Here is a 14569-nt window from a genome sequence, read left to right as displayed (position 1 = left end):
GCCTGGTTACAAATATCGCAGAGAAGATAGGAAGTTGCCAGACATATTGTAAACAGAGCATAATTACAGTATTTACAGTTGAACATCAAAATGGGAAGAGATGCCAAGTGGCATTCCACCGAGGTTAATATTGGGACTGATACCATCTAATATCTTCCTTAATAATTTGGAAAAYGAAGTAAATTGTACTTTGATTGAATACACTAGACACAAGAGGAAGATGACCCAGCAAGTGGGTAGGTTGAAAAAAAAACACCAAAAAAGATCTGGAGATCTAAGAGAGAGAGAGAGGGGGAGAGAGAGAAGGGTGCATTTAAAGGAAAGTTATTTAATGTAGAAAAATGTAGAATAATAAGCTCAAGGAAAATTAACACCCATCTCAAGTAACCAAATGGGAAAATGCCAATTTTCATTTAAAAAAAGTCCAAGAGATTTCACAGTTTATTCACACTGAAAATTCACATTGGGGTACATGCATCAGGTTTGACAACTTGTTTGCTACATTACAGCCTGATGTGACTTTGAAAGGAATTACGTATTCACTTAAAATCTGCCTTTTAAAATAAATTTTAAGTTATCTTAAATGTATACCAAGTAMTCAGAGGAAAATCCAGGTTAGAGTCCTGTTAGTTGAAATAATGCAGCAATGTAATATAAATAACAGGACACAGAAAAAGCACATAGGAGGTCAAGGGTGAGATAGGAAGCCAAAGTCTCTGATACTGTCAAGGAGTCCTAAGTGTTCACTGTATGCAGTAAAATTTAAGGTTGACAGTAATTTGTTGACTTTTCTTTAGGAGCTAAGTTCTGTCTTACGGAAAACAATCACTTTATAAAAGAAAATAAGATTCTGATGCATATTAACAACAAATAAATAATATAAACAATGCTTGAATGAACACCAAAACAGGCTTACTGTGTTAAATGAATCCTGCATACACTAATGAATCTTAAATATCATCTGTAGGACTGAAATCGTCAAAAGAATGTGTCCCCACAATAAAATTAATCTGTAATAATATAAGCTTGCAAGTATAAAAACATATTTTATGACCAAATAAAAACTACAAGGACTGTGTTACAGGACACCTCCTGGGTGAGTTTAAGGAACAGATTATCTTTTTCCCATCTTTATTTGGTTAACAATCCCATTCTACTAAAGTCTATTACTTCATCACATGAATAGTTAACCGTAATAAAATTGAAAACTTTATCAAACTGAGTATTACTTCCTAGCATGGCAATTCAAATGAAACGGCTGATGTAATAGCAATCAACATTATTTTTTTAATGTATGCTTAAAAACCTGCTTACCAAGGGGAGCCATATATTCTGAATCCCCTCACCGTCACTTCGGAGTCTTGAAGATAGATGCAGTTTGTCAGAAGAGACTGCACATTTTCATAGCTCTCTGGCTTCAGCTTAGAAACAGAAGGGAAATAGTAAAAGTCCTGCTTGATTAAGTCAGCCATGAATTCCTGGTCAAAGGTCAGTTCATGATTTCCTGCTATCACAATCTTGTATTCATAGGGCAGGCTACCTAAAATAGTGAAAAACAAACAAATTACTTGTTTTGTGGAAAATTTGATAAAAGGCAACAGACTCACAGACTAGTACTCATTTCTATAATAAGCCACATGTTTGAAACAATTCAGCTAAGCCCTACCACATGTAACTATAACTCCAGGTGACTTGGGATAAATGACTACAGTGTCCCTTTCAGGGCATATTATGGCATATTATGGCTTTGCATACCCAGGATTAACGTGTTGAAACCACCTTCAATTTGTCAACCTTAAATAACAGTCTGCAGATCACTGCTCTGCTATTTACTTCTATTTAATTGCCACTTGCATTGCAAGTATCACTTACTGTGACAATGATGATAACTCGGCAGTTCAGGTTCAAAGAAAACCAACCATAACGCTTAATAAAGCAAATCCAGCTCTCTTCTCCTGGACCTGTGCTAATTATCAGCTTACACTCTGGGAGTCTACCACCCTCCTTGCCCTGATATGAAGATTAAGCCTTCACATAAAACAGGATGGGGCTGGATTGTCAGAGCTCTGCAACTCCAAGAAAAATCTTGCAGCTTGTCTCTATCCTCCCTTTTCCCCTGCTCCATTCCCGAGGAACGGATCTTCCTTAGATCTGTGGACTATAATTACAGTGATTCATGGTCAAGAATGTTTCACAGCCCGTTTTTAGTGAAAAACCTTACAAAAATCTCCTGCTGAGGGCTAGAATTTCCATGCCTGCACACACGAGTTCTCCTGAGAGCACCATGGCAAAAGAAACTTCCCGCTGACTCCATGTTTGGTTATCATCGGGACTCAGCACTTGACAGAAGGGATCATCTGTCCCCAAAAGCCCAACAGATACCTTCTAAATCAGCCTGACAGGAATCGAAGACTGAAACTGGAAAGCAGCAGTCATGAGCTTAGCTTCTGCATTCACATTGGGAAGAAGACAGCCATAACAAAGGATTGTACGAGGAAGAAAATACTTCAGTGAAAACAGAAGAGAGACCCACCTTGCACAGTAACAATCCGGACATTTTTAACTAAGAGAAGATATTGTTTATATTATTATGTAGAACTGGAGTGACGATCCCAAGCTTAGCTCAGAGTTAGGATGCTTACAGAATGTACATCATTAGTCTATATGCAGTGGCAGAAGTTGGAATTAGTAGAACTGAATACAAGACTGAAATTCAGGGTTACTGAGGAGAGACAGAAGAGGTCTAGCCCACAGGAGGTACCACATGGCTACAAAAAAATCAGTATTTGCAAAACAAAAAAGAGTAGAAAACTCTTAAGATGAATTTTCATATACTTTTAATATCTGTATTAGCAAAATGGATCTTACAGGTTTCAGCTAACATCTAAGTACCTTTAGCAAATGTATTAACAGAAACACTCTTCAGATTTTTATGATTACATGTAAAATTCTGGGGATTCAATTAGTTACTTGAAACACCGCTTGCAATTTAAAATACTGTCATTTCGGCCTCTGAAATGGTTATGCATGGTTAGCATCTTGTAGAGGCATCCTCCACTTCCACAGTTTTCTGAGTGCACATAAACACACACAAACACACACACACACACACACACACACATTAAACATGCAGCTTACATGCTACAACATGTATGGGCATCTACAGGCTTAAAATGGTCCTTGGGCATAGGAAAATAAAATCCTGTATGCCACACAATATTTTTAACAATTCCATTTCTGTCGTTTTGTAAATCCTTTCCAGTTAATCTGATCCATCCATCTAACAGCCAAGAACCTGTATGAGCTGGTTATAGTTGTTGCTTCCACTAATGTATTTATGTCATGTTGCTGTCTGTGGGTGTTACTTAGGCAAATTAGCAAATTACTCTAAATGTACAGTTACATTTATTATATTGGCGGCCAGAAGCACTGCTGCAGTTACAGGTCTGTCAGCTTTTCAATTAACAACTCTGTTTTTGATGAGTTTGCAGCTCAGTTATTTCCTTTCAACCTGTACAAGGCTGCAACTCGCTGAGCCTATTTCCCTCCCTTTGTCTCCAGAAGTCTCCCCTGCCCTTTGTATCCTGATTTTTCGTTTAAGACACGCTGCTTGTGCATAAATTTAACAATATTTTGGTTAATCTCTGTTCCTCAAGAGACTTAAGAATGCACTTTACTTTCTATGCTGAGCTTTCTCAGTGTAAAGTTAATCCTAAGCGTACTTCTTCGAAACCTTGACTGGATGCTGCTCAAACTATGCAGTAAACCCCCACAGAGTGGGTGCAGACCAAGACCCTCACCTATCAGCCCACAATATTGGTGACTTTTGTTTCCAATTTTGCCTGCTTCTACGGCGATGCAGTACCTAGCAAGGGTCACTGCAGCGCACGGGTGGAAATGAGCACTGAATGCTAAGCACATCTCTCTGCCCTGAAGACACCATCCTCCTACCACTGAAGTTGGGGGTCCAACCTTACTGTAGCAGAAACTGAATCCAAGATGATGTGAGAGCACAACCTTTAGAAATCTTGAATGTTTCAAGTACCTTTTACAGCATTGGGACCCATTAGTAAGAATTGATGGGTATTTACCTGGTAATTATTTAAATTATTTTGTATTCCAATGTTACATTATCCTCACGTCCTTCCACCACAAATATATTGCTTTCCTACTCTAGGCCCACAGTACTGCACAATTAGGGGCCTTGATTAGGTCCTTGGCCAGGTCCAAGACTCCTCCAACAAGACACAGCCCAAAAGGTGTTCTGTGGCAGAGTTTTTAAATGGTATGTGCCCATATTTTGAGAATATTCAGTAATCAACACCTGACTGAATGGCTGGTGTGGCAAGTGGGGCTCCAGCTTCTCTGCCCATGGGACTTCTTTTTGAAGAACAAGAACTGCTGAACAGTATGGCATTCACCTGAAAATCAAAGCAAGTGTCTTTTCTAGGAAGTCCACTAATACAGTAATTAGGGAAGGGCTGTCCTACTCCAAATCAAAGACAGAGGCAGTGAGGAACCATCTGGGGACAAAAGGATGGCAAAGGTTCTCGCATTTCTCTTTTGAAAAGAGCTCTTGGGACTCATCTCAAGTGCTGATATTCACACACACGCACACAGGGATCATCCAGGAGGAATGAGATACCCAAACACAGCGGAGAGCTGCGACATCCCTGCGATTACAAAGACATAGTGGCATAAGTCGCATGCCTGAGTGCTTGGACACTTGGACACGGGATTTTGAGGAAAYATAAGCAGGGTGGTTGGAGAGCTGTGCTCTGTGGTCGCTGGAGGGGTGGCTGGAGCACACAGAGCTTGCCTTGGGACAGGCGATGAGCCCTCAAGAGCTTAGGGGCCAGAAGACAGACTGACATGGATGATGTTGGGGGAGTTGTCTGCTACAGATGGCCYGATCAAGAAGAGACAAAGCCTTCGTTAGCCAGATGGAAGAAACCTCATGATCAAATGGCATGGTTCATGGGGGAATCTACTTGTTCTGATAAATATTGAAAAGGCAGAGAGTGGCATACAATTAATGCAGAAGATTTCTGGTGAGCGTTGAGGACACTACAAAAGCATCTCCATCAGCCAGAAAAATGGGCTGGCAGGAACCTCATAAACAAAAGTAAATGTAAACTCCTGAAACTGGGATGGAATAACTTCATATGATAAGGCTAAGCACTGATGACCAGGCAGCTTCGCAGAAAAAGACGCAAGGTCCTTGGTAGATGACAGGTGAAACAAGAATCAGCAGTGTGTCCTGGGGGCAAAGACATGTGCAAAATGGTAAGTTTGTAATTTCGCATATGGAAGAAATTTTACCATGAGCTTGGTCAAACAGTGGAATAGGTGCCCAGTGAGCTTTTTACATCTCCATCCCTGCAGATACTCAAAATTTGACTGGACAAGGTCCTGAGCAACCTGCGGCGACCACACCTGCTTCGAGCAGGAGGTTGGACTAGATGCCCTCAGGAAGTCCCTGTCATGCTGCATGAGTTTAGGAGTCTGTATATCTGTATATCTCCACTGGAAAACAAACAAGATTTTTAAAACTCCACAACAGTGAAAGAAATTACAAACTCATTTCATGTTGTGATTCTAATGGAACAAATCTAGAGTAGATAAGCAATTTAACAACACTAGAGAGCATGTACCATTAACTTCTCTATTAGTTTCTCACACTATCCACTTAACAGATGAGTAGGACTATAACTCAACTGATAGCCAATTAACATTTGATGCTAGCATATGGCTTTTTGGGTGGGCAGGTAGCAAACTTGGTATTGATACAGGAGGTCTATGTATACAAAGATATTTAGATATTAAAGAAAATTTATGGCTGTCATGGGAATCCTGCACACATGCTCAGGACAAAACTCAATTCCCAGAAAAATTGTGGCAGTAAGCTTTCAAGAAAAAGATATGCCCTTCAGGAGTGCCAAGAAACACATGCAAGAACATATGCTATTGGAGTCAATGATGTATTTTTAAATTTAAATTAAAAAAAAAAAAAGGAACTTAACTTACAAGTCTAGGGGAAAGCTATATGATTTTCTTCTGATCTCTTATTCTGATCAGCCAACTCAAGGAAGGTGCTTTTGTCCTACAATTAACAATCCCCTCCGTTCCATGTGCTGGAGAAATTTCTGCTAAAATATTCTATAACCTGGAGATGATCTGCAACTAGAACTGTAATGGAAAATTTTTATCTAAACTGTTTTCTGCATTAAAGTCATTAAAATTCTGCTTAGATGGAATTAGATATATTTGGAAATTCATATAATGACTCTGACATTACCAAGGAAACAAACCGATACAGAATGTCCTTTAAAAATATTTTGGGGTTATTAAGAATTTCATTTCTGTGAATTTTTTTTCTTTTTTTTTTTYYWAAAWWRKTTTTTTTTTTCCTCCCAGAATATCCAACATGTAAGAAAGTGAAAATATTTTCCTCCATGATCAACACTCTAGTCACTTCATGCTGCATAGATTTGGAATCAAAAGAAATGTTTACACATTGAAATTATGTCAGAAACACACTGGCTCCAATTCAGTCCTAGGCTTCAGGGCCTTCTCTTTCAGGCCACATCCAGTGTTTGCCTCCTGCCAATTTGGAAAGAGGATCCAAGCTGCTTTCCATTCTTTCTGCCACTATSTTAACATGATGAGAGAGTTTTCCTTCCTCTCTGCTACACTGTTATTCCTTTCTGCCTTTTTTTTTCTCTCCTTCCCTTTTTGTAATCTCCACCTGTATGCACAAGATGCCACTGCCACCATCTTGCACTTAATTTAAATGGTTTTAAGAACAGGAGGTCTTTTTCTTACAGAAACAAAACTCATAGAGCCACAAAGTCTACATTTCTGTGGCATCATCTCTCAATACTCCTCCGAAAATGCCCGACAGATTCAGACGTCATTTACTATATCTGGCAGAGGAGTTGAGGCCTTGGAGATAATTATGTTCCCTTGAGTTTCCTGAAAGGATGTGCCTGAGAAGACGACTAATGTCAGATTGAAGGAGGGTCTTCAAAGGGAAGACATATCTTATGAGACACCAAAGAACCCACCCAAGGCCTGCGAGACAATATTCAAGAAATCAGGCAGCAGCGGCTCAGCTGCTCCCCAAGCAACTCACCATATAAAATAATTCTGCTCAAATTCTCCTACATCAATGTCATTTATGACTCTTTGAGATTGCTTTGCTAGAAAAAACACTCGTATATCATACTTAGCCCATACATAGCCAAAAGTTATTAGCATCTTCTTCTTAATAACTGCTTAAATAAATACACGTGCTTTTGTCAACTGCTGCAGCAAATCTCAGAAAGTTTCTTAACCTTTGTTTGTCTGGGACAGGAATCTGATAATAGCTCTGGTAATACTACGTGTATGAGAATACATATATTTATTTAGCCAGCAACATTTTTGCTTATTCCTTCATTACTGTAGATTGCTAATTAAGAAAATCAACTGAACATCTTTTTTTTTTTTTTTTTTTTTGCATTTTTATGTACCAATTACAAAATTATTACAGCAATTTACAACTGCTGAACTGCAGTAGGTCCTTTTTATGTCGAACATAATTTTTACAAAACTTGCAACACTGAGGAACCGTCGCTTGAGCTACCAGCTGCTTGTTGCGAGGCACCGTTGAAGGAAATGTGCCTTTCTTTGCTGTTTCTCTGCACATGAGTTTGTACGAAGTGGAAGTCTGTGTTCTTAAAGGTTCGTCCTGCTCTATCAGCAAGCCCTCTTCTTCTGGAATTAGACAACCGCTGCGAATGATTTAAAGCAAATGTGTGATGTTTATACTCCCGGCTCTCCTTGCAGGAAGAGGTTAGGCCCCCTTACCAACCAGTAGCCTCCTTTAGAGCTTAAACCTGTTATCAGCTTGGAACTTCATCGTGAAAAACACCAACCTGAACAAGCAGCTGTGCTCTGCTTCTCTCCTGATATTGTACTGAGCAGAATTCTTAGCATTCATTAAAGTCGGTGACGATCATATAAATACCCACTTAATGCCTTTTCTCTCTCATTTCAACCTTTTAGAATACGGCAGTGAGTGATACAGTAAAAAGACTGCATAACTGTCTCAGATTGCTTTTTTAGCATCTCTTTGACAGTTCTGTGTTTAAACACTGGGGCTGATGTCTGGGAAATTCACATTAACATACTTTTTGTATGGTGTGTAATCTGGAATAGCATTGTAAATGTGCACTCCTTCCTAAGTCATCTATAACCTGCTATAGATCGAGATATTCTTGCATCATAAAAGCCAGCAATTACATAAAACACTAAAACAACAAATACATGCAATACTGCTGACATTTGCAAATGATGWTTTTTTAAATAAGCAAAGAAAGGCAAATCAAACTAAAATATATATATAATRCAGTAATAGTCTAAATTCTRCTTTTTGATTTACTTTGCTATAGATATACATGCAAGCATGTATGCCCACACACACAGCATAATCGGCCACAATTACTTCTAAAGGAAAAGTGGCTTCATTTCAGCTTTGATCTGTCTGTTTAATCGTCCTGTGCTTACCCAGAGCCAACTCCATGTGCGCTGCAACCCGTGAGAGCAGCTGGTCAGGCCACAAGATTCAGCAGCTCTGTAACTTGCTGTCTGCCAGTGGTCACTAACGGATGCCCGGGGAACTGCACGAATGTGAAGTTGTGCCTAGAGTGAACTTCCCCATGCTCTGTCCCCTCACATTATAGTAATAGGTGGTTTAAGAGACCCCAGCTACATAATTCATTCCATTTTAGCTTCTGATTTTTTTTATTCAAACTATAGATTGGAATTATTTTTCTCTTTTTCTGCTTCCTGAAAGTTTCTCTCTTAAATAATACACCTTATAGAGGCAATAAATTTCTACAACTTTTCTGCCCTTTGTAATATTCTAGTTTTGGTTTATAACGTGTATCAGGGGACAATGAAAGCAAAGGAGATGCAGAACTGTGTTAAAAAGTAACAATTAAAAATACTTTAAACTTCCTACACAAAGCTCTCTGCACATTGAGATGGATTCCAATTCAGAGCTTCAGATGCCACAGAGGTGTCTTCAGTATCTCCCAGTTGTCACCTTCTGAAAGGGAAGACTACAAAGAGCCGTGTGTCATGTCACGGTATGAGGTGCACAGCACTAATAACAATGTTTAATGTTTGTGTATAGTGCTTTGCAAGAGGTGTTCAAAGTGCTGTACCGAGAATAATTAATCTTGAAACATATCCATGTGGTAGGTGGATCAAGCATCATTTTTACGATTTTACAAAGGGGAACAATAAAGAGGCTGTCAAATCTGAAGACTAACTAGAATTTGGTTGCCTTTCTTCCTCAGGCTCCTTCAAACACCTCAGCCAGAGGCAATCACAGTTAGCAGAATTATATTCTAGATCTTTCACTCTCCTGGTTGCTCTCTGCTCTTATGAGTTCCATTGAGTTCCTTAAACTACAGTTTGCCTGCAAATCCAGACTGGCTATTCTTTCTCACTTGCTTATTTTGAGGGCCAAAGATATCAATATTTAGAAAAACCRTAGGGCATCATTTTTATATGAATCATCCCAGGAACTGAGAACCATCTTCCCATCTGGCTTTTTTCCACTCCATCAGTGGAAAGAATCAACCTCAGTATTAGTACAAGTTGCCAGAAATATCCCCAAGCCATATATGTGTTTGGGAGGAGGGAATGAGGGTAAAGTTCTTTAGCACCTACAACTCCTACAGCTTCTCTTCCTATCGCTAGCATGGGAGGAATAGCTGGGAAAACAGATGTTCCGGCTCATTTTTCCAGCACCAGGATGTAGTTTAACTATTCCATGAGACTCCTGGTAGCCACTTCAATGTTCAGACGTCTACAGGATACTCTAAATTCCTAGAATTAAGGAATTACTGAGAGAGCACGCTGCCCTGTGCTATCTAGGCTGTGCTGTCACAACCTTCGAGGTGCACAGGGGTCCGGGCCACTATACATTTAAGAAAAGCAATGCAAYCCAACATTCTTTTTTAGTATGCCCACTTTTTTGAAAATGACATCTGTTCTAAATCTCTCCACAGCTCAGTGTTTTTTCACAGCACTTCCAAAGCCATTCTTTTGTAAATAGATAATTAGTGCTTAAATACTCCTTTCAAGGAGTTTCTACATTAACATAAAAATAGTGTAATTACCGATGGTCAAAATGGCATGACTACAATTTATAAATTGTAATTTCTTTTGCGTCTCTGAAGCGGATTTTCTTTCTTCCTGAACATGAATTTAATCTATTTTAAATGTGAGTATTAGTGAACCTAAAAATATAAAATACCTGTTAAGAGCAAGAGAAAAATAACTACCATCACTTTGTAAGACTAATCRGTAGAAAAGAAGTAAATTTAAGCCTGGTATTTTAGGCTTTTTTGAAGATACTTTATTTTCTATCGGGAACTTTCTGTCGAGCTCATTTTAATCTCCAGTGTAATACCAGAAACAGGCAATTCTAGTAGTGCTAGTTATTAAAATTTGGAAGGCATTTTCACTCTAAGTCAATTTGAAGTTTGGAAGAAAAAAGGTTATCCTTTTAGTTGAATCTGCCCAGGTCAATTCCTGAGATGTGARCATTAATCAATTATTTTTGTGTGCGTGCAATGCACGTACGATTAATATTTCCAGGAAAATATTCTGAAGAGCCAATTATTGTTTCTCACCATAATGCAAAGCCACCTTCTCCTTTTATCTCAAATTTACCTTGAACTTGAATTTGAAATCGGAAGAGCATCTTTTGACATTGGGAAACTTCAATCAAACACACTGAAACAATGGATATTATAAAATGTGTTAGCAAGCCTTACACGGCAGTAAGTGATCAGAGAGATTACAGAAGTATTTTGCAGCTTATGCCACAGACCAGCTACATAATCAAATTTCCAGGAAAGTAACCTACAAGCTCAAACTGGCAGTGGATCCTGCAGCACATAAAATTTGGAAGTCGTTATTACAGACTTGGGCAAGGAGAACTGCAAAAGCAAACTGAGCCAAGCAGGCAATTTCCAGTTCCAAAAATATGGGAGACACAAAATGGAGATATAGACTTGGAGTCATTGTTTGGTGAGTGCRCTAAAGCGGGACCTTTGTCTTTGTCCCACAACACATTTGAGTTATATGCTGGTAAAGAACAAAATAATGAAACAAAAATAATGAAAAGATGAGCGCAAGTGTCTCTAAAGTACAAAGAGAGATGGATATATCCTAGAATATAGTCTGCCTTTTCTAGACTTGATTACATACTATTGTGTATTTAGAAATAATTCTCATGAATTATTTTCAGCTGTTTAATGTGTTAGCATTAAAAACTCCAGGGCATAGTTAAAAAAAAAAAAAGAAAAAAAGAAAAAAAGAAGAAAAACCCAAATAACAGTGTATGTTCAAAACTATCCTCCAATCCATCCTTATAATGCCATGGGAAAGCTTCACTGGCCAAATGACCTGCCACCTGGGCCAAACATAACATATGTTTTGTGCTTTGTGTTTTCTGATTTTCAAAATCTGGATTAACAAAATTTGAAAGAAAAATATAATCAGGGAGCAGACTAGGCATAAAAAGGAAAAGATGAAATATAAAAATAGGAGAAAGGTCAAACAAGGAAAAAGGAAAGGGGAAACGACTGGTTAGCACCATCAGCAAATTGTGTTGACTAGCTATTCATTTCTTTTTCCTCTTTCTTCTTTTCTAAGCTATCCTGAATAAGGGTAGTAAACAGAACCCTAACTTGCAGACATACGTCATGATACTGCATGACTGAWCAATAAAAAGACAGCTGAAACTGAATGCAGATTTACATTGAATAATGCAAGTGCTGCAACAAAATCTAATTTGAGATATAAAGTGAGAGGTTCTGAACTATTACTGTAGGGAGGTAAGGGAAGAGTTTTTAAAGTTACAACAGGTAATGATGCTATAAAAATGACAACTGACCACCTACTCTCTGTCTAAAGTAACAATAGAATAATCCATAATATTAAAAATAAAGAAAAGAGAAGAAAATAAAAGATTTCAGCATGCTGGTGAATGAATCCGTGGTGTACTTAGAATGTGTGCAGTTCTGTTCTATCTTCAAGAGGATGCAGAACAACAAGAAGAGGTAAAGATAAGAAACACAGATGATCAACAGCATTTAAGGACTTCTATACAAGAAGAAAGTAAACGGTCTTCAACTTGAAAAATACCACAACTAGAAGGGCAAATATGGGAGGAGTCTATAAAATCTTGAGCAGAATCAGGAGTGGAATTGTGCAGTTGTTTCATCCAGGACTAGGAAATAGTACAATGAACCTAAAAGCTGACAGGTTCAAAATAGGCAAAGAAGACGACAGATTTAACACTGTCCATGTTAAACTGTGGAACTCTTTGCTACAAGGTTGTGGGCCACTCAAAATTTGCCTAGATTCAAAAAGCAATTAAAAAACTCACAGAAGAAAAATCTGTCAAGGGCTATTAAGTACACAGTTATTGCTGTGGCTCCAGAAGTCCTTGGACTGGAGAGGAGGAGGAGAGGAGGTTGAGAAAATGTGCACATCCAGTTCTCCCCAGCCCTGCATCTCCTCCCTAGAGCTGGGCAGCAACCCAGCCCTCATAAAACCTCAAGGCCTCCCTGGGAAGAGGGGGAGGAGGCTTTGAGAGAAAGAAAAGTGGGAGAAAACAATTGATTACAGAGGAGAAGAATGAAAAGAAACAGAGGGTTTTAAGGGTCAGGGGATAAAAAGTATAAAATGAGGTGACTAAGTGGCAGACCAAGCAAAGCACCTTGGCTGCCAGCCATTGTCAAAGACAACACTGAGCCTGGAAGACATTGCCTGAGCTGGTCCCGGCCTTCCTAGGTACCCATATACATTTAGCATCAAAAAGAGCGACCACATTTTAAGGTATGGTTCGGCAAGGCAATGTGCCTCTATTAGCACAGGACTAGAGCTCGATTTAACCATAAGGCTCATGGCAGTTACTGATGCTAATGTAAAATATGTGTTGCATCAGTCAGGCACAGCCAGGTCGTGCAGAAGCGAAAGACAAGCTCTAAAATCACTGAAGGGCCTCCTGAAAAGATGAAATAGGCTGAAAAGCCAAAGTAGCAGGGACCCGGGAGGACAGGGCAGAAAAGACACAAAAAGAAAACCAAAGGACATGAACTAGTGCTAGATATAGATATAGATATAGATATAGATATAAATATGAAGTAGTACATGTGTCTGGAGTCCAAGAGGAAGCTGACCTCAGAGAAAGGAGTAAGAAACAAATATCCCATTGCTGTATCCCAAGGGATGAACAAAGTTACAGTCCTCTAATGGCAGAAGAGGGAAAACTGAGACAGAACAAAATAGCTAAGTGGGAGAGTGAGTCCAGCACTTTGGGATACAAAAAAAGACAGAGAGATCTGGCGGCAGCAGGTAGGGATGGGGGTGGAGGTGCAAGTCCTTGCCAGAATCCATCAATTACTTTCTCAAGAAGCTGACAAAACATTAAAGCCAAAAGAAGGAGAATGTCGGGTAGGATGTGGGAGGCACGGCTGCAAAATCATGGCAAATACTGGAAGTGGCAATCTAGAAAAATCACAGCTGAGAGACCCAGAACTTTCACGATCAAATTCACAACCAGCAGCAACAGCCCCAATGAAGTTTCTTCCTCTCGAAAGGGAAACTTTTAATAATGTACCATTGGCTACAGAATCTGCAACACTAAGGGTATTCATGAATTCACAAATTGTTCATTTATAATGAAAAAAAATCTTTCCAAATAAAAATTGAAGTTTCTTTTGAAACCTCATTAAATATCATTTTAAAAATAAATGTTTGTGATTTTTAACTGGAGCTAAAGTTTAAATGCTAGCTGAATCACACCTGCATTTGAGTGACTCTCAAATATTTTTTCTACTGGATTTTTCAGAATTAATTCAAAACTTCAGGGCTTTTTTTTTTAATCACCAATGAACTAAAAAATCCTTTATTTAACTTCCTAAATTTGCATATTTTAAATCCAGGCTCTTGCAAAAAATATATGCTTTAAAGCACAAAAATCAACTCTTCCCAAATTGCATGCTATCATGAAGTTGGAAGTATGCCTTAAAAGCCAGAAAAACAGCCCTCATTTTGGAATAAAGATGACGACCACAGAAAGACCTTGTGAAATCTCCCTACCAAGCAGGGAGCATTTCAGCTTAGAGACACCTTCAGAGCTCTGCACAGCTGGGCCCCGCAGAGAGACAAATGGAGAAGGAAGGGGACAAAAACTGAGGCAGTCGATGTTTGYAGCCTCTATCCCTGCTCACAGGCAACATACCAGAGCACTCTTATTTCCAAACCAACAGATAAATAAAATGGATATTACTTAGAAGGGATAATCATGTGGTTTCTAACATCTTTGTATGCTATTTGCAGTACATGATTATAATGCACGGTAGAGACCTACAGAGAATGACTAAATTTTTCTTGTTGTTGTACAACTATCCTCTTCYATTTGGGCATAAGAGACAGAGCAAAGGACACTGCACCAGGGTACTGCACTTCCAGATTCTTCCACCTCCCTACTTTAATG

The 14569-nt window shown here is 38.9% G+C and overlaps 1 protein-coding gene across 1 annotated transcript in view; it reads right to left on the bottom strand.

Annotated features, from left to right (window-relative positions):
- Positions 1 to 14569, bottom strand: part of MPPED1 (metallophosphoesterase domain containing 1) — a 60221-nt gene that overhangs the window by 24461 nt on the left and 21191 nt on the right. The window contains exon 5 of the mRNA XM_026054290.1: positions 1315 to 1540. Coding sequence (XP_025910075.1) covers positions 1315 to 1540 — 226 coding nt within the window. The remainder of the gene's footprint in view (positions 1 to 1314; positions 1541 to 14569) is intronic.

This window comes from Nothoprocta perdicaria, unplaced genomic scaffold (genome assembly GCF_003342845.1).
Source record: "Nothoprocta perdicaria isolate Ctin4 unplaced genomic scaffold, notPer1 scaffold_120, whole genome shotgun sequence".
NCBI lineage: Eukaryota > Metazoa > Chordata > Aves > Tinamiformes > Tinamidae > Nothoprocta > Nothoprocta perdicaria.
This window is presented reverse-complemented; position numbering and strand designations above follow the sequence as displayed.